At 43.3% G+C, this 26,430-nt stretch overlaps 1 protein-coding gene across 3 annotated transcripts in view; it reads left to right on the top strand.

Moving 5' to 3' along the window:
* Positions 1-26,430, top strand: part of LOC142759603 (PH and SEC7 domain-containing protein 3-like) — a 683,786-nt gene that overhangs the window by 224,345 nt on the left and 433,011 nt on the right. Inside the window, exon 1 of one of the 3 annotated variants that reach the window (XM_075861956.1) lies at positions 2,775-3,038. The exons of the other annotated variants lie outside the window; for them this stretch is intronic. Within the exon in view, the coding sequence (XP_075718071.1) occupies positions 2,973-3,038 (66 nt within the window). The 5' untranslated portion in view covers positions 2,775-2,972. Of the gene's footprint in view, positions 1-2,774; positions 3,039-26,430 lie in introns of those variants that run through there. 3 annotated transcript variants of the gene reach the window in all.

Consider the following 26,430-nt stretch of genomic DNA (forward strand, 5'->3'; position numbering starts at 1 on the left):
TCAGTGACCAGTCAGCATCATGCACGCCTCTCCATTCATTTACACAGCAGCATCACGTTCTTACTAGAACGATGTGCAGCCACATACACAAGTGTCCTGATAATGAATACACATGACCTCCAGCCTGGACGTCATGTGTATTCAGAATCCTGACACTTCTGAATCTTTTCTGTGAGATTCCAGCAAGCCCCGCGTAATCTCGCGAGATTACGAGGTAAACGAGATTTCGTTTCCCTTGCTGGAAATCTCACAGAAAAGATTCAGAAGGCCCCATGCACACGAGTAGCTGTGTGTACGGTCAGTGGTTATGGCACAGACGGGCCACTGAATGTCATCCACTTGCCGTCTGCAATCACGGACCGTGCACGTACAAGAAGTGCATTGACTTCAATGAGCCGTATTGTCCTTTTCTATGAGCCGTATTGTATTATATTTTCCCATTGACCAAGCTAACATCAGAACGTAGCTTGTTTTTGCAGCAAAATGAGTGGCAAAAAAAGTACCAGGGAAAAAGCCATAAAAAAAAAAAAACGTAGTCTGAAGTCACCCTTATTGCTGCTATTGAGACCCCATAATGAATTAGGTTGATCAGCCTGTTCTAGACTATACTCGCTAGTAGAAGTATACACATTCTGGCAATTCTGGTCAGTTTTAGAAAAGCAAATTTTACTATTAATTCTAAAAAATAATATTGTTACTTGGAGAAATGTCAGGTAAAATCTGCATTAACAATCACTCATATCTTCGCTGATATTGTTAAAGAATAATGTGACTGTATCTCACCGACAGGATGTAAATGTGTTACATTTTTATGCTATCTGGAGAAATTCTGTGTACATCTGGTTCTAGTCCCTATAGGCTGCAGTACAGATTATTAGTAGCAAGAGCCATGGGAAATCCAGGAAAGTTCAGCATTTGGCTTTTGCAAATCAGTGCTGATGTGAAGAGTTATTTTGGTGTATACACTGGCCTGTACATATATATGATGTGTTTAGTGGTGCCAGCAATGTTGGAGCGTACAGAGGTATGTAAGCATTACCTGTATTCTCATATTTAGAATTACTCATTTATACAGAATGCAAGTTGTATAGTATTTGTAGAAATTATTCTGTTCCTAAAGGTTTATTCCCATCTAGGACATTTATGGCATACCCACAGAATATAAATGTCTGTTAGATGCGTGTTCCAGCTCGGAGAGCCACAACTGTGTTGAGAATGGCGATTCCCAATGCAAGTCTAGCCTGGTGAGAAGGCCACCGCATCCAGATGGGAAATGAATGAAGAGTAAGCCACACGTATGCACTGCTCTCTCCATTCACTTCTATGGGAGTTATGGAAACAGCGACTAACTCTTCATTCCTTCTCCGCCTAGATGTGGCGGCTGCCCACCAGGAAGGGTGTGGGTCGGGAGATCCCACTCTCGACATAGGTGCGGGTTCCAGAGTTGGACACCTGGGGTACAAATGTTATGAATAATTTGACAACTGGGTGTTACAAGTTGGGGATGTGTCCCTACACAGACAATAAGAGGTAGATATAGCATACGGGATAAAATGAATTCCTTAATTCTGGCCAATTTAGCTTCATGAGTAAATCATTCTGGGTGCCACAAAGGCAACTAAATAAATGTATTGGATCAATATTAACTAACCCTACACAAATCTTATTGATAAGAAATCCTGATACCTTTGGATATAGTTGTGGCGCTAGAGCCATTATACGATGAAGTTAGAGGATAATGTCACATGATGTCACTAGGACATCACGTCAGCTGTGTTCAGGGGCAGCTACAGATCTCAAACACATAATATAAAATATTTGTGTTACAACAAAGAAATAATCACGATGATGACAAACCCCTATAACCAGTATGCCCAAATCCTCTTTCTTTGTTATTCTGAGATAAAATGATGTATGTGATTCGTCATGATTTTAAATGATTGCAGCAGCTAGAATATAGGGTTAGATCTTGGTGTCAAAAGGTTTGTCTCATCTCACGCTGTTTTTAGGGAGAAGCAAAGTTGAAGCTATTTACATATAGGAGGGCTCGTCCACACGTAATGGAATTGCTGCGTATTTTCCGTCCGGAATTGTGAACGGAAAATACGCAGCAGAACACAGTAGCGGCAAAGTGGGTGTGATTTAACAAATCTTATCCACATGCTGTGTAAAATTTCACACCAGAAATTCACATGCGGTGTGTATTTTTCGTACTACAGCATGTCAATTCCTGCTGCGGAAAGTGGACTTAATTGCGGCGTTTTTTTTAGAGGAGATATCACCATCTCACAGACATAAAAAAAACATGCCGCAAAATCCGCACCATTTTCTGCAGTAAAAAACGTGGGAAATGGTGCAGTTTTTCCGCAGCAAAATGACGGCTACTTTCAACGGAAAGCAGCAATTCCGTTACGTGCGGACAAGCACTTATTGTAAAGATTTATACTTACCAACGCCTTATTTTCATCCATCTTGCTCCGTTTGCTCCATTCGACTTGGCTGGGGGACAGGCTAACAGCCCCCACACGATTGCTGCCAAGTAAAAAAAACATAACTCACATTTGTGCAAAGTTATCTGAAATCAGGTCTCTCTCTGCTGGGAAATTCCAAATGATAGTTCAGATGTTATTTCAAAATGGTCATCTCTTTTGGAGCAGGTGCAGAAAGAGAAAACTGATAAGGCCACATGGGAACATAGGTTATTGTGTGTATCCTATTTCACTGCAGCATGGCTCCAAACAAAAGCGAAAGGCTTGAGCCGTGCTGCTGACATCACAAATGTTTCAAAAGCTCTTTCACTGAGCAGCGCAGCTCTGGAGCCGTCCTTTACAGATGAACAGACTGTCTCGGAGCAGAAAGGAGGAAAGTGGAATGGGCACGAGCAGAGGTTACACTCGACAATAGAGAGTGGACCTGGTCCGGGACGGCTGTCTGTTTATTTCACGTTCTCCATTACTCTACACGCCTGGTGAATGGCAATGGTGAATGGCTCCAATGGCAACCTAGATAAACAGAAGATTTCCCCCTCGCAATGGACTGTGAGTAATGATTATCTGGACAAGTAGGCATTTTCAATTATACATTGCATTTTATGAAATTATTTAATTAGGTATACGGAACCGCGTCCGATACAATCATGGTGCCAAGACCATGCAGAATCTTGGCTTTTAAATGATACCAGGTTCAAAGCTCTAGGTGCAATATTCGAGGAGCAGCACTCGCTCGAAGACTATGATGGAAAATGTTACTTCCTGGTTTCATCAGTGAAAGGGAGGGGGAAGCTGCAAGTGACAATAGAAAGAAAGAATAGAGTCTGCTACTCGGATCTTCCCCCGGTACAGGCTTCCAGCGACCCGGGGATGTGATATAGGAATGTTTCCTCACCAATGAGAGAGGATATGTGCTCTCTGATTCTCACATATAGGGGGTCCTTTTTTGTTTGTCTACTGAAGGGTGGGAAGATGAATAGTTATATATCTAACCATTCCCTGCGCCTTATCAAGACGTTTGTGAATAAAATGTTTACTAGCATCTCCATCTGGAGATTTTTGGTCTTCAGAGTTTTGATGATTTTGTGAAGATATGAGATATGTGCATGTTGACGTAGGCATAAGTGACATGTATGTAATCTGTACATCTTGAACATTTATTTTATGAGGTGGTGTTGCACTTGAGGCTCTGCTTGGGTCAGACTTTTAGCCACAAATATGAATTTTTATGCATTTTTTTTTTACAAAATTATATGGTTTGATGCAAAATTGCATGAAGGCGTCCATGATCGTAAAGTGTTGGGTGGCATTTTCACAAGTTGTCTACTTTAAAAAAATCTATAGGAGTGTATATTAAGATATTTTAATTTTATAATTTAGGTTTAATGTATTGTCTATGCCAAGAGTGTGAAAAGTGTCATTAAACCCATGAAAGTGAAAGGGTTAATGCATAGGCAGTTATACTAGTAGGACTATTTCACATGAGTGTATGATATGTATAATGTTATTCTATATACTGTAGATACATTAAAAAAAACAAAGATTGAGCTTTGTATTGCTTGCTATATTGATTCTGTATTCATTCTGATATGCTTTCCAACACAGCCAGCATTTACAGTACAAATTTATACTGATTCATATACATATAGATCCAATCTTTAGTTCTCGCTTGACTCCTATAGACAAAACTGCTAAGTATAGAAATACTCCCATATAAGAATACAACAGTGTACATAGCTCCATAGATTAACATTAGCTCGATCATGGGTCCTAATAATTAGAATGGAACCTGTGCTCGAGATTCTCTGGGCATGGTACGGTTGCCGTAGCGATTGTACCACCCAGAATGCACCCTGCATCTTTCCACACGACAATGGAATTATTGGGACACTAAGTTTTATTTGATACTGCTGCTTGGTGAATTACGGAGGTTATTTTCATATATGATTTGTAAAACATGCCTGTGGAATAGCCATGCTGCTTTACCAAATAGCCAACAGCTAAGTAAAACAATTATGAGCAAAGACAACATTATATTTTATAATCCTAGGGTACGTTCACGCGCAGCGTAAATACTGGAGATTTTCTGCAGCAGATTTTGTTCCGCAGCATATCAATTGTATTTGCGTAAACGTTGCTTATTTGTGCACCTCCATAGAGACGTCATACGGCACTCAAAGCAGTCTATAGCGTCCTACTGTAACTTTGTATGCTGCTGATTTTATATAGAAGAATACCGAGGCTTTTTCTGTCAGATTCCATATGAATCAGACAATAAAATTTGGCAAAAAGACTGAAAAGCCTCATGCACACTGCTATATTAGGCTATGTTCACACGGGGTATTTTGCTGAGTTTTTTGACGCGGAAACCGCGTCGCAAAAACGGCCCGAAAACGCCTCCCATTGATTTCAATGGGAGGCGTCGGCGTCTTTTTCCCGCGAGCAGTAAAACTGCCTCGCGGGAAAAAGAAGCGACATGCCCTATCTTCGGGCGCTTCCGCCTCTGACCTCCCATTGACTTCAATGGGAGGCAGAGAAAGCGTATTTCGCGCTGTTTTATGCCCGCGGCGCTCAATGCCCGCGGGCGAAAATCGCCGTGAAAATCGGCGTGCAGGGAGAGGAAAATCTGCCTCAAAGTTCCAAACTGAATTTTGAGGCAGCTATTCCTCCCCCAAAATACTCCGTGTGAACATAGACTTACAGATCTGTGTTTTACTTGTCTGTAATATGTCGGTCATAAACTGATAGGCTTCAGGGTGTCTAGATCTCTGTAAGGGCATGTTCACACGTGGCTGAGTTTTTTTGCTGCAAATGTTGGTGTGGATTTGGGGCAATTACGCAACCAATCTGCACCAACATTTGCATATTTGACAGGTAATTCAGACGTTGCAGAAAACACAGCGAACTTGCCACAGATTTCAGTTTTTGCATTGCATCCTCAGTGAAATTCCGCTTCTTCTCCGCAACAGACAGTGCATGCTGCGGACTGAAAATTCCACACCGCAGCCTATGGTCCGCAGCGGAGTTTTCCGCAACGTCGGAACTAACTTGCCTAAAAATGTATAGAAACAAATTTAAAAAACGGCCACTGGAGAATTCCACTGCGGACAGTCCGCAGCGGAATTCCACAGCAATTCCGCCACGTGTGAATGTGCCCTTAGTGTACAGTCAAACTATGGTGTAAAATTGTGGTTTATTATCACAATTACCATGAAATCACAGAAGAATGCCACCATAATGGTAAGTATGAATTGACCGCAGCCTGTGAATATACTGTACATCAATACACAGCTATAGGGATTCCATGTTCCGCCATACAGGATCTCTGCACACGGCTTTGCTATGCGCATGAGCCCTAAAATAGCATTGTGTGCAACAACCCCAACCCACAGGCAGCAAGTGTTCCTTCACGACAACGCCCTACCCCCACCACCCTGATGAAAGTGAAGAGGCACCACATTTTAGGCAAATTAAAAAGTCCTAGTGGTCCCCATCCACCCTCAGCACCCCAAGAAAAGGTCCCTGGCTGGTCAGCCAACTACTCCACCCCCTTTCCCAATGAAATTCCCACTCATCAAAAATCAGATTATGGGCTGGTCTCCTTCCATCTTGCCCCCCCCTCCCTCAAAAATCTAGTAAAGTTCTATATTGTGTCCCTCAACACTGTAAATGTATGCATTATGTGTATGAAGTCCAGCAGTGCACAGCTCAAAACAGCAACAGGGGAGTGAGGGAAGGTGACAAATGATGTTTCTCTCAAGCAGGCGCTGATAGGTGGAGCAGCAGTCAGCAGAAGTTGCTGCTGCACACACTTGTCCCATCTTGACACTGTTGATAGCCTATCAGTGATCGGCTTTCAACAGTATAATTTTGTGTTCTAGATTTGCAGGCACAGGAGTCCCGTGGCACAGGGAGTGTCAATGCCGCTCGTAATACATTCAGACTACCACCTCGGCAGATTGGAATTACCGCAGAAGACAGAGAGCAATGTTAAAAATATGCAACTGTCAGCCACCCCTAGGCACTAGACCTGCAGTACATAGTACAACATACAGGCCTGATATCATGATAAAACTTAGAAACCAAGTTAGTAGATGGCACCGCAGGACTTTCAGAAAATAACAGGAGCTCCATTTCTAAATCTTAAAGGGGTTAGCCCACGAACCCCCCCCCCCCCAAATGACACCTCTACGGTCTTGCAATACTAGTATTTTGCACCCAAATCACTGTTCGATTTCTTTCTCCTATTTTGTCCCATTTACTCACCCCACTTCTCTACTATTAATGCCACGTGACTCCTCTGTCTCTTAGGCTGGATTCACACGAGCGTTGCGTTTTTGCGCGCGCAAACAACGCGGCGTTTTGCGCGCGCAAAAACCATTTGACAGCTGCGTGTGTCATCCGTGTCTGATGCGCGGCTGCGTGATTTTCGCGCAGCCGCCATCATAGAGATGAGGCTAGTCGACGCCCGTCACTGTCCAAGGTGCTGAAAGAGCTAACTCTCTTTCAGCACCCTTGACAGTGAATGCCGAACACAATATCGAAAAACCTGTTGAAAAAAAGAAAAAGTTCGTACTTACCGAGAACTTCCCGGTCGTTGCCTTGGTGACGCGTCCTTGGTGACGCGCCTCTCTTGACATCGGGCCCCACCTCCCTGGATGACGCGCCAGTCCATGTGACTGCTGCAGCCTGTGCTTGGCCTGTGATTGGCTGGAGCTGTCACTTGGTAATTTTTTTGCCGGGGTCGGCCAAATCGAGTTCGGCCGAACCCGGTGAAGTTAATCGCAAAGACACTCCGTTTGGATGTTCGGAAACAGAAAAGCACGTGGTGCTTTTCTGTTTACATTCATCCTTTTGACAGCTGTTGCGCAAACACGCAGTTCGCACGGAAGTGCTTCCGTGCGACATGCGTGGTTTTCACGCACCCATTGACTTCAATGGGTGCGTGATGCGTTGAAAGCGCTGAATCAACGGACATGTCGTGAGTTTTTGGCAACGGAGCAACGCTGCGTAAAAAACGCTGCCATGTCTGCACGGCCCCATTGACTAATATAGCTACGGGCAACGCACGTGAAAATCACGCGCGTATTTTACGTTCGTCTGAATAAAGCCTTAGGGTATGTTCACACGCAAAGCAAAAAACGTCTGAAAATACGGAGCTGTTTTCAAGGGAAAACAGCTCCGGATTTTCATACGTTTTTTAAGCAACTCGCGTTTTTCGCTGCGTTTTTCACGGCCGTTTATGGAGCGGTTTTTCTATAGTCGATGAAAAACGGATCAAAAAGTGACATGCACTTCTTTTGGCGTGTTTTTACGTGGCCGTTAAGAAAAACGGGCACGTAAAAAAACGGCCTGTCGGAACAGAACGCCGTATTTCTCATTGAAATCAATGGCCAGATGTTTGGAGGCGTTCTGCTTCAAATTTTTCGTGTGAACATACCCTTAGTGCTTTGTGGTCCTAGCTTTCAGTTACTTCATCCCCACACACACGCGCTGCCCAGTTTTTTGTAGTAGTAGTAATGCTAGCACCCCTGCTGATTGGCACGCGTAGCGCTGCTGAAATCTGGTCTTCTCCTCTTGTCATTGTAGGAGAATGCCCCGATTCTCCCCTGACAAATGTAGAAGAGCAATAGGAGAAGAGACATGGCCGCTTCAGAAGCAGAGAGAGAGGGAGAGAGCGAGGGCGAGGGCGAGGGAGAGAGCGAGGGCGAGGGAGAGAGCGAGGGCGAGGGAGAGAGCGAGGGCGAGAGAGCGAGGGCGAGAGAGAGAGGGCGAGAGAGAGAGAGGGCGAGAGAGAGAGAGGGCGAGAGAGAGAGAGGGCGAGAGAGAGAGAGGGCGAGAGAGAGAGGGCGAGAGAGAGAGGGCGAGAGAGAGAAAGCTACTGCACGTGCATTTAACCCCTTAAGGACACAGCAATTTTTGGATTTTTCGTTTTTCACTTCCCGCCTTTCAAGAGCCATAACGTCTTTATTTTTCTGTCAATAGAGTGGTGTGAGGGAAGATTTGTTGTTGAGGGCTTAAGAGGCAGATTGAAGGCAGCCCTGGGGGCCTTCATTAGGCCCCTGGGCTGCCATAACAACCATCGTCGCCCCCCGATCTCATTGCGGGGGGGCATGAGCTGTCGGGGGGCCATCCCCCTCTTTTCAATGTCTCAGATGCTGCGGTCGCGATTGACTGAAGCATTTGAGGGGTTAAACAGCAAGGAACAGCGCGATCGCTGCTCCTGGCTGTTAGTCCTGGGTGTCAGCTATAAAACACAGCTGACACCCGCAGCATATGGAGCGTGCTCATCGCGTGAGCGCGCTCCAAACATCGCCCCCTGCATCAGGACGTACTGGTGCGTCCTGGTGCGCTAAGGGGTTAAGTGAACCCTGTGACTAAAGCTCTGTTCACACCTTTGTTTGCCTTGGGTGTTTCCCTCACTTTTAGGCCTCATTTACACGAACGTATTATACGCGCGTGCGACGCGCGTGCTTTGCACGCATGTCGTACGCACCTATATTAGTCAATGGGGCAGTTTAGACGATGCGTGAATTGCGCTCAGCGCGTGTGCGCAGAAAAAAACTCACGACATGTTCTATAATCGTGCGTTTTTCGCGCACTCACGCACCCATTGAAGTCAATGGGTGCGTGAAAACCACGCATGCCGCACGGAAGCACTTCCGTGCGAACTGCGTGATTCGCGCAAGAGCTGTCAAACTCCTGAATGTAAACAGAAAAGCACCACGTGCTTTTCTGTTTACAAACATCCAAACGGAGTGTCAAATTCGAGATGAGCGCACCGAACTTCACCGGGTTCGGCCAAACTCGTTTTGACCGAAACCGGTAAAAAATGTTCGGGTACGCGACGTCAGGAGACAGTCACTGTCCACGGTGCTGAAAGCGTTAAACTGGTTCAGCACCATGGACAGTGACTTCCGCTCCGAAAATCCATGAACCTGTAAAAAAAAAAAGACGTTCTGACTTACCGATAACTCCGGTCCGACCTCCCGGGATGACAGTTCAGTCAAAGTGACAGCTGCAGCCAATCACAGGCCAAGCACAGGCTGCAGCCAATCACAGGCTGCAGCGGTCTCATGGACTGCGGCGTCATCCTGGGAGGTGGGGCCGGATGACAAGAGAGGGACGCGTCACCAAGGCAACGGCCGGGAGCCCGGACTGGGGGAAGCAGGAAGTTCTTGGTAAGTATGAAAGTCTTTTTTTATTCACAGGTTGGTGTATATTGTGTTCGGCATTCACTGTCGAGGGTGCTGAAAGAGTTACTGCCGATCAGTTAGCTCTTTCAGCACCTTGGACAGTGACGGGCGTCGACTAGCCTCATCTCTATGATGGCGGCTGCGCGAAAATCACGCAGCCGCGCATCATACACGGATGACACACGGAGCTGCCAAGTGCCTTTTGCGCGCGCAAAACGCAGCGTTTTTTGCGCGCGCAAAACGCACACGCTCGTGTAAATGAGGCCTTAGGCAAAATTCACACGAACGTGTGCGTTTTGCGCATGCAAAAAATGCTGCATTTTTTGCGCATTGCAGTTCCGTGTGTCATAAGTGTATGGTGCGTGGCTGCGTGATTTTCACCATATGCCATCCTTATGACACGCGGTTTTGATGCTTAGAAACGCAATTTTTTTTTCCTTCATTTATTTAACAACTGTAGCACGAATCACGCGCGGCACACGGAAGTGCGTCCGTGTGCCGTGCGTGGTTTTCACGCACCCATTGACTTCAATGGGTGCGTGATGCGCGAAAAATGCTCAAGTATAGGACATGTTGTGAGTTTTACGCAGCGGACACACGTTGCGTGAAAATCACGGACTGTCTGAACGGCCCCATTGAGTTACATAGGTCCGTGCGACACGCGTGATTTTCAACACGTTCGTGTAAATAAGGCCTAAATGAGAGAGAGGCCTTATTCACACGAACGTGTCTGTTTTGCGCGCGCAAAAGTTCCGCGTGGCATGAGTATTTGGTGCGTGTCTGCGTGATTTCCGCGCATATGGCAGCGTGATGACACTCTGTTTTTACGTTTACAAACATAAAAGCAGGAGGCGCTTTGCTTTTTTCATTCATTTTACTACTGTAGCGCGAATCACGCACAGCCACCCGGAAGTGCTTCCGTGCACGATTTTCATGCACCCATTGACTTCAATGGGTGCGTGATGCGCGAAAAACGACCAAGTATGGGACATGTCGTGAGTTTTACGCAGCGAACATACACTGCGTGAAAATCGCTGACTGTCTGAACGGCCCCATTCACTAACATAGGTCCGTGCGACGCGCGTGATTTTCACACGCATATCACGGACGTAATACACGTTCGCGTGAATAAGGCCTAATGCTGCATGCAGCGACGCCCTACCTCTGTGTATAAAAGCGGCCTAAGGCCAGCTTTCCACGGGTCAGACACGCTGCGTAAAAACTGTGCAGCATATCCGACCTGGAACATGCAGCACCTTCCGTCCAAAAAAAATTTGTTTTTCATTTCACGTGTGAACATACCTGTAGGGTATGTTCACACGGGCTATTTTCAGCCGTTTTTCGGGCCATAAACGGCCCGAAAAACGGCTTTAAATGCGAGGGCTGAACTCTAAAAATTTACAGCCGTTTTTTATTAAGCGTGTGAACATAGCCTGAGGCTATGTTCACACACAACAAAAAACGGCTGAAAATACAGAGATGTTTTCAAGGGAAAACAGCCTCTGATTTTCAGCCATTTTATAAGCAACTTGCGTTTTTTGCGTAGTTTTTTGGAGCGTTTTTTCTATTGAGTCAATAAAAAACGGCTTAAAAAACGGCTTTTTCCGCGGCGTTATTCCCATTGAAATCAATGGGCAGATGTTTGGAGACGTTCAGCCCCCCGCATTTTTTGCAGTTTTTCGTGGAGTTTACAGCCCAAAAAACGGCTGAAAATAGGCCGTGTGAACAGGGCTGGCCTTAGGTTGGAAGGCGCCCTGTGCGGGACTCTCTATTGCCGCCCCCTACACAAACCAAAAATGAACCACATACTGGAACATATATACTGTACATACATAAAGACAGATATTTAGACATACAGGCAAATATACATACACACATCTGGAATATATAAATACAGGTAAATATATAGACGCACAAACACATATACACACACACACACACACACACACACACACGCAGATAAATACACAGACAGGAGCATATACAAATACATAAAATGCACATATATACAAGCACAAAGACGCAGTCACAAACATACCCATATATACCCAGTACAGATAATGTAGTAGATGGTACCTGCAGTCCTATGTAACACCACAGATAACACAGTGATAACTCTCTGAGTACAGACCTCTCCATGCTGACAGTATCACAGGCTTCGTGCAGGACGGGCTGTGGGTGGAGCTTCCTCCTCGGCTCTTATTTACTGAGAGACAATACCATACAAACAACAATCTACCATAAACCTACAGGCCGTCCAGCATATCTGAGATGGAACAGCTTCCATCCGAGACACATAAAGAAATCCATCATCTACAGCCAGGCTCTGCGATACATACGGATCTGTTCAGACTGTGAAGACACAAAACAACACCTGCTATCACTGAGGAATACATTCTTACAACAGGGATACCATCCAAGGATTATAGATGATCAGATCTACAGAGCAACAAGAATTCCAAGGAGCAATCTTCTGGAGTACAAAAAGAAGGAAGACAACAGCAGGGTGCCCCTAGTGGTCATATACAACCCCCAAATGAACATCTTGAGGAAAATTGCTGCTGATCTCCAACCTATATTTAACAAAGACAATAAACTGAAGGAAATATTCCCAGATTTACCACTCCTTGCATACAAACAGCCACCAAACCTAAGGAATCTCCTGGTCAGAAGTGCCCTCTCACCACCATCAGAGACTGGCACTTTTCCTTGCAACAGTAGAAAATGCAAGACCTGTACCAACATCTGGTCATCAAACACCATCCAGATACCAAACACGCAGCAGGACTATAAAATCACTGGCACGTTCTCCTGTACATCCTCCAATGTAGTTTACATGATCCTGTGTACAAGGTGCATCAATAAAGGAATCTACATTGGAGAAACAATACAAAAACTACAAACCAGGATGAATCTTCACAGACATACAATAAAACAGGAGGTGGATACACCCGTGGGAAAACACTTCTCTGGACCAGACCACAGTTTGGCAGATCTAAAGGTACTCATTCTGAAGGGTCATTTTAAAAACAACAGAGAAAGAAAAATTTGGGAATTCAAGATGATGATAAAATTCCAGTCATTGACACAAGGCCTCAATCTAACACCAGGATTTATGAGCCACTACATGGACACACGTCACGTCCCCCATCAGACTGACTCCAGATGCCTTAACTCCTAAGTCATCACCCCTATAACCTCAGTTTTATTGCCCCGGCTTATCTTAACCCCTTCCCTCTTTAGCCACTTTTGACCTTCCTGACCGAGCCTCATTTTTCAAATCTGACATGTGTCACTTTATGTGGTAATAACTCCGGAATGCTTTCACCTATCCAAGCGATTCTGAGATTGTTTTCTCGTGACACATTGGACTTTATGTTACTGGCAAAATTTGCTCGATATGTTCAGTATTTAATTGTGAAAAACACCAAAATTTAGCGAAAAATTGCAAAAATTAGCATTTTTCTCAATTTAAATGTATCTGCTTGTAAGACAGGCAGTTATACCACCCAAAATTGTTTCTAATTAACATCACCCATATGTCTACTTTAGATTGGCATCGTTTTTTGAACATCCTTTTATTTTTCTATGACCTCACAAGGCTTTAAACTTTAGCAGCAATTTCTCACATTTTCAAGAAAATTTCAAAAGGCCATTTTTACAGGGGCCAGTTCAGTTGTGAAGTGGCTTTGAGGGCCTTATATATTAGAAACCCCCAAAAAGTCACCCCATTTTAAAAACTTCACCCCTCAAAGTATTCAAAACAGCATTTAGAAAATGTCTTAACCCTTTACACATGTCACAGGAATTAAAGCAAAGTAGAGGTGAATTTTACAAATTTCATATTTTTTTGCAGAAATAAATTTTTAGTACAATTTTTTTTATAACACAGAAGGTTTTACCAGAGAAATGCAACTCAATATTTGTTGCCCAGTTTCTGCAGTTTTAGGAAATATCCCACATGTGGCCGTAGCGTGCTACTGGAATGAAGCACCGGCCTCAGAAGCAAAGGAGCACCTAGTGGATTTTGGGGCCTTATTTTTGTTAGAATAAATTTTAGGCACCATGTCAGGTTTGAAGGGCTCTTGCGGTGCCAAAACAGTCAAAATCCCCCAAAAGTGACCCCATCTGGGAAACTACACACCTCAAGGAAATTATCTAGGGGTGTAGTGAGCATTTTGACCGCACAGCTTTTTTACAGAAATTATTAGAAGTAGGCCGTGAAAATTAAAATCAACATTTCTTCAAAGAAAATGTAGGTTTAGCGATTTTTTTTCTCATTTTCACAAAGACTAAAGGAGAAAAAGCACCGTAAAATTTGTAAAGCAATTTCTCCCGAGTAAAACAATACCCCACATGTGGTAATAACCGGTTGTTTGGAGACACGGCGAGGCTGAGAAGGGAAAGAGCGCTATTTGGCTTTTGGAGCTCAAGTTTAGCAGGAATGGTTTGTGGAGGCCATGTCACATTTACAAAGCCCCTGAGGGGACAAAACAGTGGAAACCCCCCACAAGTGACCCCATTTCGGAAACTACGCCCATTGAGGAAATTATCTAGGGGTATAGTGAGCGTTTTGACCCAACAGGTTTTTTGCATAAATTATTGGAAATAGGCCCTGAAAATGACAATCTAAATTTTTTCAAAGAAAATGTAGGTTTAGCTAATTTTTTCTCATTTCCACAAGGACTGAAGGAGAAAAAGCACCGTAAAATTTGTAAACCAATCTCTCCCGAGTAAAACAATGCCCCACATGTGGTAATAAACGGTTGTTTGGAGACACGGCAGGGCTGAGAAGGGAAAGAGCGCTATTTGGCTTTTGGAGCTCAAGTTTAGCAGGAATGGTTTGCGGAGGCCAGGTCACATTTACGAAGTCCCTGAGGGGATAAAACAGTGGAAACCCCCCACAAGTGACCCCATTTTGGAGACTACACCCATTGAGGAAATTATCTAGGGGTATAGTGAGCTCTTTGACCCCACAGGTTTTTTGCAGAAATTATTGGAAGTAGGCCCTGAAAATAAAAATCAACATTTTTTCAAAGAAAATGTAGGTTTAGCTTATTTTTACTCATTTCCACAAGGACTGAAGGAGAAAAAGCACCACAAAATTTGTAAAGCAATTTCTCCCGAGTAAAACAATGCCCCACATGTGGTAATAAACGGCTGTTTGGAGACACGGCTTGGCTTAAAAGGGAAAGAGCGCTATTTGGCTTTTGGAGATCACATTGAGCAGGAATGGTTTGCGGCGGCCATGTCACATTTGCAAAGCCCCTGAGGGGAAAAAACAATGAAAACGCCCAAAAAGTGACACCATTTAGGAAACTACACCTCTTGAGGAATTCATCTAGGGGCGTAGTGAGCATTTTGACCCCACAGATGTTTCATAGAATTTATTAGAATTGGGCAGTGAAAATAAAAACAATCCTTTTTCTTCAATAAGACGTAGCTTTAGCGCAAATTTTTTCATTTTCGCAACAAATAAAGGAAAAAAAGAACCCAACATTTGTAAAGCAATTTCTACCGAGTACGGCAATACCCCATATGTGGTCATAAACTGCTGTTTGGGCACACGGCAGGGCTCAGAAGGGAAGGACCGCCATTTGGAGTGCAGATGTTTCTGGATTGGTTTCTGGGCACCTGTGGGCCCAAAACAGTGGAAACCCCCCAGAAGTGATCCCATTTTGGAAACTACACCCCTCAATGCTTTTACCTACGGGTGTAGTGAGCATGTTAACCCTGCAGGTGTTTTGTAGAAATTAGTGTGAACTCGATGTTGCAGAGTGAAAATGGGATTTTTTCCACAGATATGTGGACAATATGTGGTGCCCAGCTTGTGCCACCATAACGAGACAGCTCTCTAATTATTATGCTGGGTTTCCTGGTTTTAGAAACACCCTACATGTGGCCCTAATCTCTTGCCTGGACAGTCGACCAGGCTCAGGAGTGAAAGGGTACCATGTAAAATTGAGGCCTAATTTGGCGATTTACAAAGTATTGGTTCACAACTGCAGAGGCTCAGATGTGAAATAATAAAAATAAACCCCTGGGAAGTGACCCCACTATGGAAACTGCACCCCTCAAGGCATTTATTAAGGGGTGTAGTGAGCATTTTCACCCCACAGGTCTTTTCCATAAATGAATGCGCTCCGGATGGTGCAAATTAAAAATTTATATTTTTCCCTAGATATGCCATTCAGTGGCAAATATGTCATGTCATACCCAGCTTATGCCACTGGAGACACACACCCCAAAAATTGCTAAAAGGGTTCTCCCGGGTATGACGATGCCATATATGTGGAAGGAAACTGCTGTTTGGGCACGCTGTAGGGTTCAGATGGGAGGAAATGCCATTTGGCTTTTGGAGCATGGATTTTGCTTGGTAGTAGTTTTGTTTGGAGTCTTACTGGTGTTTCCGTTTATAATGTAGGGCATATGTAAGCCGGGCGGAGTATATAAGGGGCATAGTCAGGTGGTATAATAATGGGGTAAAAAAACAATAAAATAATCCATAGATGTGTGTTACGCTGTGAAGCAATCCTTTCTGCACAGGCCGGTGTCGCACTGATATGTGGCGTCCTTTCTTATCCCCCTTTTGGTCCACACTCCGCGCCTTTGTAGTTTGGGGAATTTTGCTGGGAAGTGTTGTCCTGGTATAATACGGGCACCGTCGCTTCCAGCAGATATGTTTGGGCTCTCCCTTTCCTGGTTCCCTAATTTTAGGTCCTTGAAAAATCGCCTCTTCAAACAGAAGAAATGTTCCCCTCGGGCACAACTGCATATTTTTTTATTTCCTGACTTATTGGAGCCATAACTAATTTTATTTTTCATAGACGTAGCGGTATGAGGGCTGGTTTGTTGCGGGACGAGCTGTAGTTATTATTGGTACCATTTTGGGGTACATGCGACTTTTTGATCACCTTTTATCCTATTTTTTGGGAGGCCAGGTAAACAAAAAAACGCAATTCTGGCACAGCTTTTTTCGTTTTTTTTTTATACAGCGTTCACCATGCGTTATAAATTACATGTTAACTTTATTCTGCGGGTCAGTACGATTCCGGCGATACCGAATTTATAGAACTTTTTCATGTTTTACAACTTTTTGCACAATAAAATTACTTTTGTAAAAAGAATGTATTTTTTCTGTCGCCAAGTTGTGAGAAACATAACTTTTTAATTTTTTTGTCGACGGAGGTGTATGAGGGCTTGTTTTTTGCGGGACGAGCTATAGTTTTTATAGGTACCATTTTTGGATACGTGCGACTTTTTGATCACTTTTTATTCTAATATTTGTAGGGCAAAGTGACCAAAAAACAGAAACTCTGGTAACGTTTTTTACGTTTTTTTTTACGCTGTTCACCGCGTGCAATAAATAATATAATATTTTGATACCTCCGGTCGTTACGGTCGTGGCGATACCAAATACATATGGTTTATTATTATTTTTCAATAATAAAGGACTTGATAAGAGTAAAAGGGGGATTGTGTTTTATTTGATTACTTGAAACTTTTACTGTTTTCAAACTTTTATTTTGTGCACTTTTTTTTACACTTTTTTATACTTTTTTTACACTTTTTCTTAAGTCCCACTAGGGGACTTGAAGTTCCAACGGTCAGATTTTTTTTTTTCTAATACATTTCACTACCTATGTAGTGCAATGTATTAGATCTGTCAGTCATTCACTGACAGCAAGCCGATTAGGCTTCGCCTCCCGGCGGGGCCTAAATCGGCTTCCGTAATGGCAGAGCAGGAGACCATTGTGTCTCCTGTTGCCATAACAGCAGTCGCCAGTCCCGATTGCCTGTCAGGGCTGGCGATCTGCTAGTAACCGCTAAGATGCAGCAATCGCTTTCGATTGCTGCATCGAAGGGGTTAATGGCAGGGATCGGAGCTAGCTCCGGTTCCTGCCGTTACAGGTGGATGTCAGCTGTACAGTACAGCTGACTTCCACCGCTGATGACGCCGGATCAGCTCCTGACCCGGCGCCATCTTGCCGACAGCTACGGAAGCCGATCAGGCTCCGCCGCCGGGCGGATCTTGACCGGCTTCGGTGCTAGGCAGACCGGGAGGCCAGTATTAGGCCTCCGGTTGCCATTGCAGCCACCGGAACCCCGGCAATTTCATTACTGGGGTTCCGATGAGCTGCAAACACCTTAAGTGCAGCGATCGCGTTTGAGCGCTGCACTTAAGGGGTTAATGGCGGGGATCGAAGCTAATTTCGGTCCCCGCCGTTACAGCCGGATGTCAGCTGTAAGATACAGCTGAGATCCGGTGATGATGGGACCGGCTCAGCTTCTGAGCCGGTCCCAAACATTTGGCGTACATGTACGGCAAGATGCGGGAAGTCAGTACTTTCCATGACGTACATGTACGGCAAATGTCGGGAAGGGGTTAATGATGTATCACCTCATGTACTAATTGTCTTTGTGTAACATCTAAATGTTGTGCTTTTTTCTGAGTCATTCATTTGTAAGCTGCCTGAAGAAGGAGCCTCTGTGCTCTGAAAGCTTGCATATAGAACTTTTATGGTTAGCCAATAAAGGTATCATACCTATTATACTTTTGTCTTTTTTGACACAAAAGTATTTAACATTTCATATTGTCTCTGGCTAACACGGTACTACACTATTTTTTACTTTACTCCATGTGTGTAACTAAGAGAAAAGCATAGAGTAGAGGCAGAGCCCAGTGGCACCCCCTACATGCTTGGATGGGGCAGCGCCCTGTGCGCTCGCACACCCCTAAGGCCGGCCCTGCGTGTGAACATACCCTGAGAATGAAATGAGCTGAATCTCTCTCGTTAGGGTATGTTTACAGGCTAAACTAAAAACAGCTGTAAAATACGGAGTTGTTTTCAAAGGAAAACAGCCTCTGATTTTCAGCCGTTTTTTAAGCATCAAGCTTTTTGGTGCATTTCTTGGGGCCATTTGGAGCTGTTTTTCTATTGACCCACTGAAAAACGGCTCCAAAAAACGGCTCAAGAAATTATATGCACTTATTTTTACGGTGCGAAACGCTGCTTTTCCCATTGAAGTCAATGTGCAGATGTTTGAAGGCCTTCATCCTTCGTATTTTCAGACGTTTTTCGGGTGTTTACGGCCCAAAAAATTGCTGAAAATAAGCCGTGTGAACATACCCTTAGCAATAGGGAAATATAACCACATTTTGTTAATGTGTGTCGACAGTGCACAAATTATATAAACTAAGGGTATGTTCGTAAATGCCCGAAAAACGGCCAAAAAATCGGAAGCAGAACGTCTCTAAACATCTACCCATTGATTTCAATGAGAAAAATGGCGTTCTGTTCCGACAGGCCGTTTTTTTACGCGCCCGTTTTGAAAAACGGCTACGTAAAAAAAACGGCTGCGAAAAGGAAGTGCAGGTCATTTGTTGTGACGTTTTTGGAGCCATTTTTCATTGACTCTATAGAAAACAGCTCCAATAACGGCCGTAAAAAACGAAGTGAAAATCGCGAGTGGCTTAAAAAAAGTCTGAAAATCAGAAGCTGTATTCACATCACCATCGGGTTTACCCCTGAGCCGAAAGCAAACGGAAATCTCAGCTTCCGTTTCCCTCACCATTGAACTCAATCGTGATGGAAACCTAGTTAATGGTTTCCGTCTGTCACCGTTCTGACAGGGTTCAGTCGACTGCGCTATTGGTTCCGTCAAGAACAACGGAACCCTGTCACAACGGTGACAGATGGAAACTAATAGCTAGGTTTCCGTCCCCATTGCTATCATTGGTGAGGGAAACGGAAGGTTAGGTTTCCGTTTGCCTTTCCTTTGAGGGTGTTAACCCGACAGAAACCACCGATGGAACCCCTCAACGGAATGGCAACGTTGATGTGAACAGGCCCTTAGCTTTCCAACCTTTCCAAAATTGAACAAAGGAGCCATGTGTTTTGAGTTCCCAGTGCGAGAGCTGCCCCATTCACTTCTATGGGGGGAAATGTAACAACATTTTTATGCCAGTTTTCTGGCATTGAAATGTAGCAAACGGCGCTTTGCTCTTCCATTCTTAAAAAAGTGGTCGCGACTGTGCGCCACGGGGAACCAAATAGTGATGCAGTTTTTTGGCCGGAATGTCCGCTGCATAGAAAAAAAACAATGGATCATTACCACTGCAGCGCGTCCCTCCGATGTACTGACGTTCTGCTGTCCTGGGATGACATTTCATCTCATGTGACCGCTGGCCCGGATGAAGAAACACAGAATTCTAAGTAGAAAAATAGAAAGTTTTTCTCCAGCTCACCAGTCTTGGTGTTTGGATCCCAGATTGCACATGGATCCTTGAGGTGGCGCTCAGTTAAATCATGATGCAAAGGAAGAAAAATTTTGATCCAGTTTAAAAGGAAAAATCTTTCTCTTTATTGAAAAAAAAACGTTTAAAACGTACACATGCACGGAGAGGTGGATGCACAGAGCCATCTTCCTTTGCAACAGAATTCAAAGTATAAGATTTTTTTTCCGCCGCAAAAAGCACAACATCTGCTATTTGTTGCGGGTTTTACCCACCCATTGAATTCAATAGGGAAAAGCCACAACAAATAAGCTGCGTTTACGCAAATACAATTGACATGCTGTGGTGTAAAAAAACGCACCGCAGGTCAATTTCGGAGTGTTTTTTCCGCTCAGTATTTACGCAGCAGGTGGATGAAAATTATTCAAATCTCATCCGCTGTGGATTTCCGCTAAGTGTGAAGAATTTAAATGACTAAAAACAGGGGGGCAGCTGTCTGTAACGTTGTAACGGCCCCCGCGATGTGATCGCGGGGTGCCATTGGTTGGCATGGCATCAGGGCTTCATAGGAGAGTGTCAGTATCCCGATATACTGCAATACTTCATTATTGCAGTATATCATGCAGGCGATCCAACAGTCGCTGGTTTAAGTCCCCTAGAGGGATAAGTTAAAAAAACAAACTGTAAAAAAAAAAAGTTTTTTTTAAATAAATAATAAATAAAAAAAAAACTTCTCCCATTTTCCCTCAAGAACAATGTAACATTTTTTTAAAATGAACATAACAAATTGTATTTTTAACAATAAGTTTTTCCTTGTAAAAGTAGTAAAACATAAAAAAAACTGTATGTGTCTCTGTATTTGTTTGTGTATATGTTACAGTGTGTGTGTGTGTGTGTGTGTGTGTGTGTGTGTCTATGAATGTGTTTATGTCTCTTTGTAAGAGTGTGTGTTCAATATTAAGTAGAACAAATAAAATGAAGATATCTGTGCTGCCCCTATATATCCTGCTGCCCCTTATATAACCTGCTGCCTCCTATATACCCTGCTGCCCCTATATGTCCTGCTGCCCCTTATATAACCTGTTGCCCCATATATAACCTGTTGCCCCTATATACCCTGCTGCCCCTATATGCCCTGCTGCCCCTTATATACCCTGCTGCCCCTTATATACCCTGCTGCCCCTTATATATCCTGCTGCCCCTTATGTACCCTGCTGCCCCTTATATACTCTGCTGCCCCTTATATACTCTGCTGCCCCTTATATACTCTGCTGCCCTTATATATACACTCATGTGTGTGTGTGTGTGTGTGTGTGTGTGTGTGTGTTTATATATGGCTGTGAGTATAGTTATCATCTATGACATTATCTCTACTCAGAGAGTTATCACTGTGCTATCAGCGGTGTTACATAGGACTGCAGGTAACACTACTACATTATCTGTACTTAGGGAGTTATCACTGGGTTATCTGTGGTGTTACATAGGACTGCAGGTGATATCTACTACATTATCTGTACTCAGAGATTTATCACTGTGTTATCTGTGGTGTTACATAGGACTACAGGTAACGCTACTACATTATCTGTTCTCAGAAAGTTATCACTGTGTGTTATCTGTGGTGTTAAATAGGACTGTAGGTGACATCTACTCCATTATCTGTACTCCGTCATTACTGTGTGTTATCTTTGGTGTTATGTAGGGCTGCACGTGAAATCTACGACATTATCTGTACTCAGAGAGTTATCACTGTGTTATCTGTGGTGTTACATAGGACTGCAGGTAACATCTACTACATTATCTGTACTGGGTATATATGGGTCTGTTTGTGAAGCGTCTTTGTGCTTGTATATATGTGCATTTTATGTATTTGTATATGTTCCTGTCTGTGTATTTATCTGCGTGTGTGTGTGTGTGTGTGTGTGTGTGTGTACGTCTTTATATTTACCTGTATGTATATATTCCAGATGTGTGTATGTACATTTGCCTGTATGTCTAAATATCTGTCTTTATGGATGTACAGTATATATGTTCCAGTATGTGCGTGTCTTTATATGTGGTTAATTTTTGGTTTGTGTAGGGGGCGGCAATAGAGAGTCCCGCACAGGGCGCCATCCAACCTAAGGCAGGCCCTGAAAACAGCCATGTCATGCCTTACATATATTGGGTTCCTACTTGCAAAACTATGACCCAGGTCCTTAGCAGATAAGTGTAATATAATGTCAGAGAGTTATGCTTTATGTAATTTGCCTACTCCCTGCATTTACTGAGCTCTACTAATCTGGATATTTTATTATGCTTTACATGGTCAGCCTTTGCATTGTGTCTGCTAGGGCAATTGCTCTTTGTGCAGAAATTTCTACGCTCCCATTGGCCTATGCGATTCACTCTGCAATGTGCCAGGGTTCCCTCAGGCAATTCCTAATTATATCTGAACATGTGGAGAATGCATTTACAAATTAGATCCTGTATTTATGAAATAAACACATTACATTGATGTCTGTCTGTATTCCCACAGTGTCTCTTATCTATGCATTTCCTGTACTGCAGCTTTAGTTTATGAGCTGCTCTGTACACAGTTCAGGGCAAAGGTTTACTTCATCCATGTTCAGAACTTTGTTACATGATTTGCTTTACTTACTGCACCTTAATAATATAAACTGTCATATTGAGTAAATTAATGATTATATTATGTCTATTATGTGTTCCTAATATTTCTTGTTCTGTCTTGTTTAGTTATTGGGCACATATATAAAATGTGTCTTTTTGGCGTTATATTTTCCAGCAGTGTAAATATTCAAAAAAATTTTGCATGTGTGCCACATTGTCAAATATGGTTTATAGACGTTGTTTGACTTAGTTTAAGTACTGCATATTGTGGTAGACCTGCCTAAAATCATTCATTAGGTGTACGACATAGAAAAATAGACTTTAAAGAGGCTCTGTCACCACATTATAAGTGGCCTATATTGTACATGATGTGATCGGCGCTGTAATGTAGATCACAGCAGTGTTATTTATTTAGAAAAACGATTATTTTTGACGGAGTTATGACTTATATTAGCTTTATGCTAATGAGTTTCTCAATGGACAACTGGGCGTGTTTTACTATATGACCAAGTGGGCGTTGTACAGAGGAGTGTATGACGCTGACCAATCAGTGACCAATCAGCGTCCTACACTTCTCTCCATTCATTTACACTGCAGATAGCGATATAGCTATATCGCTATGTGCAGCCACATAAACACACTATAACGTTACTGCAGTGTCCTGACAATGAATATACATTACCTCCAGCCAGGACGCGATGTGTAATCAGAATCCTATGTGCAGAGTAAATGAATGGAGAGATGTGTATGACGCTGATTGGTGAGCGTCATACACTTCTCTCCACAACGCCCACTTGATCCAAGTTTCTTGCGGTCCACTGAAGTTTCCACCGTCAGTGATAGTTTGAGGAGCCATGTCATCTGCTGGTGTTGGTCCACTGTGTTATATCAAGTCCAGAGTCACCACAGCCGTCTACCAGTGAATTTTATAGCACTTCATGCTTCCCTCTGCTGACAATCTTTATGGAGATGCTGATTTAATTTTCCGGCAGGACTTGGCACCTGCCCACACTGCCAAAAGTACCAATACCTGGTTTAATAACCAGAGTATCACTGTGCTTGATTAGCCAGAAAACTTGCCTGACATAAACCCCATAGAGAATCTATGGGGTATTGTCAAGAAGAAGATGAGACACCAGACCCAACAATGCAGATGAGCTGAAGGCCGATCAAAGCAATCTGGGCTTCCATAACACCTCAGCAGTGCCACAGGCTGATCGCCTCCATGCCACGCCGCACTGAATTAGTTTGCAATCTTTACAGTAATTGTAACTATACCTGTAGGCCATATTTTTTCTTGCAGCCATTAAAGGCTATGTACACCTTTTGAATTTTATTTTTTTTATAAAAATGTGTATCAGTACGTTTGGTGAAACTTTCTAATTACTTTTTATTAAAAATTATTTTTACTTGTTTAGATACTGCAAATGACGGATACAGGTCTCAGCGCTAGATACAGCTGCTCTGTACACAGGATACAAAGCAGCTGTATCTAAAAAATGTAAAACTATTTTGAATAAAAAGTAATTAGAAAGTTGCACCAAACATACTGATACACATTTCTGTTTAAAAAAAAAAATGTCATCAGAAAATCGCATTCTTTAAATTTAAGTTTTAATAATAAACTTATATTTTTTTTAAATGTTGGTGCTGTTTCTTTTTGTTGATGTGGTTATCCAAATAAAATGTTGCAGTTTTGAAACTGGCCACTAGAGAAGTCACGTTAAAGAGGCTCTGTCACCAGATTATAAATGGCCTATCTCCTATATAATCTGATCGGCGCTGGAATGTAGATAACAACAGTGGTTTTTATTTTAAAAAACTATCATTTTTTAGCAAGTTATGAGCAATTTTAGATTTAGTTTCTTAATGCCCAACTGGGCGTGTTTTTACTTTTGACCAAGTGGGTGTTGTAAAGAAGTGTATGAGGCCGACCAATCAGTGACCAATCAGTGACATACACTTCACATTGTTCCAGCCCAGCGTCTTTCACTGCACAATCTCACTGTGCTGTGGATCATGCTGGGCTGGAACAATGAGAAGTGTATGTCACTGATTGGTCACTGATTGGTCGGCCTCATACACTCCTTTACAACACCCACTTGGTCAAAAGTAAAAACACGCCCAGTTGGGCATTAAGAAACTAAATCTAAAATTGCTCATAACTTGCTAAAAAATGATTGTTTTTCAAAATAAAAACCACTGCTGTTATCTACATTCCAGCGCCGATCAGATTATGTAGGAGATAGGGCATTTATAATCTGGTGACAGAGCCTCTTTAAAGAGGCTTTGTCACCAGATTTTGCAACCCCTATCTCCTATTGCAGCAGATCGGCGCTGCAATGTAGATAAGAGTAACGTTTTTATTTTTAAAAAACGAGCATTTTTGGCCAAGTTATGACCATTTTTGTATTTATGCAAATGAGGCTTGCTAAAGTCCAACTGGGCGTGTTTAAAGTAAAAGTCCAACTGGGCGTGTATTATGTGTGTTACATCTGGGCGTGTTTACTTATTTTACTAGCTGGGCGTTCTGACGAGAAGTATCATCCACTTCTCTTCAGAACGCCCAGCTTCTGGCAGTGCAGACACAGCGTGTTCTCGAGAGATCACGCTGTGACATCACTCACTTCCTGCCCCAGGTCCTGCATCGTGTCGGACGAGCGAGGACACATCGGCACCAGAGGCTACAGTTGATTCTGCAGCAGCATCGGCGTTTGCAGGTAAGTCGATGTAGCTACTTACCTGCAAACGCTGATGCTGCTGCAGAATCAACTGTAGCCTCTGGTGCCGATGTGGCCGACACGATGCAGGACCTGGGGCAGGAAGTGAGTGACGTCACAGCGTGATCTCTCGAGAACACGCTGTGTGTCTGCACTGCCAGAAGCTGGGTGTTAACGAACAGAAGTGGATGATGCTGATTCGTCAGCATCATACACTCCCATTCCTAACGCCCAGCTAGTTAAAGAAGTAAAAACGCCCCGATGTACACACATAATACACGCCCAGTTGTACTTTTACTGTAAACACGCCCAGTTGTACTTTTGCAAGCCTCATTTGCATAAATACAAAAATGGTCATAACTTGGCCAAAAATGCTCGTTTTTTAAAAATAAAAACGTTACTGGAGTCTACATTGCAGCGCCTATCTGCTGCAATAGCAGATAGGGGTTGCAAAATCTGGTGACAGAGCCTCTTTAAGCTAGAGCTTCCTGTTTTCTGTAGCTCACTTGACCGCTTTGCTGCATAGGCTGGGAGAAATGAGCAATGGGCGGGGGATTTAATAACAGTTCTTTTTTCACTGCTAAAGGCCTGATAGTAACACTATATACACACACACATGTAAGGCTCCGTATGCATCTCCCCTGTCACTCCCTGATCTTTGGGGCGTGGGGGGGAGGGGTTGTACTCACTTTCTGGAGACTGTAATAATCTATGACATTTCTCAGTCAACTGACTCCCATTTATTTCAGCTGCTATAAAGCACACTCACCTACAGGAAGGCCGCTTGTGTCTCCAATATGACTTCCCCGAGGGATGTTTATAAAAATAAATAATAAATAACCACATTTAAAAAAACAAAAAAAACTTACATTTAATTTAATCAATTTAATGAAACTATTATCAAATACATGAGACACTGTGAGCTTCGTCATAGAGTAGTCTGAGCTTAGTCATAGTAGTATCCTTGAGAAAGGTAGAAAAAACACAAAGCGCACAATAGTGCATGACACTGTGATGGTACACGTGTGAACAAGGTGTTAGATAGTGCTCACCTGGTGCAGTTATGCTGGGAGCATAACATCCAGTGTAGTAGATTCCAGACAGGTAGCCTCCACGATGTATTGGTGGCAGGATCCAATTGCAGCATAGAACCCGATTTGAGAACTTGGAAAGCAAAGTCT

This window comes from Rhinoderma darwinii, chromosome 1 (assembly GCF_050947455.1).
Source record: "Rhinoderma darwinii isolate aRhiDar2 chromosome 1, aRhiDar2.hap1, whole genome shotgun sequence".
Taxonomy (NCBI): Eukaryota; Metazoa; Chordata; class Amphibia; order Anura; family Rhinodermatidae; genus Rhinoderma; species Rhinoderma darwinii.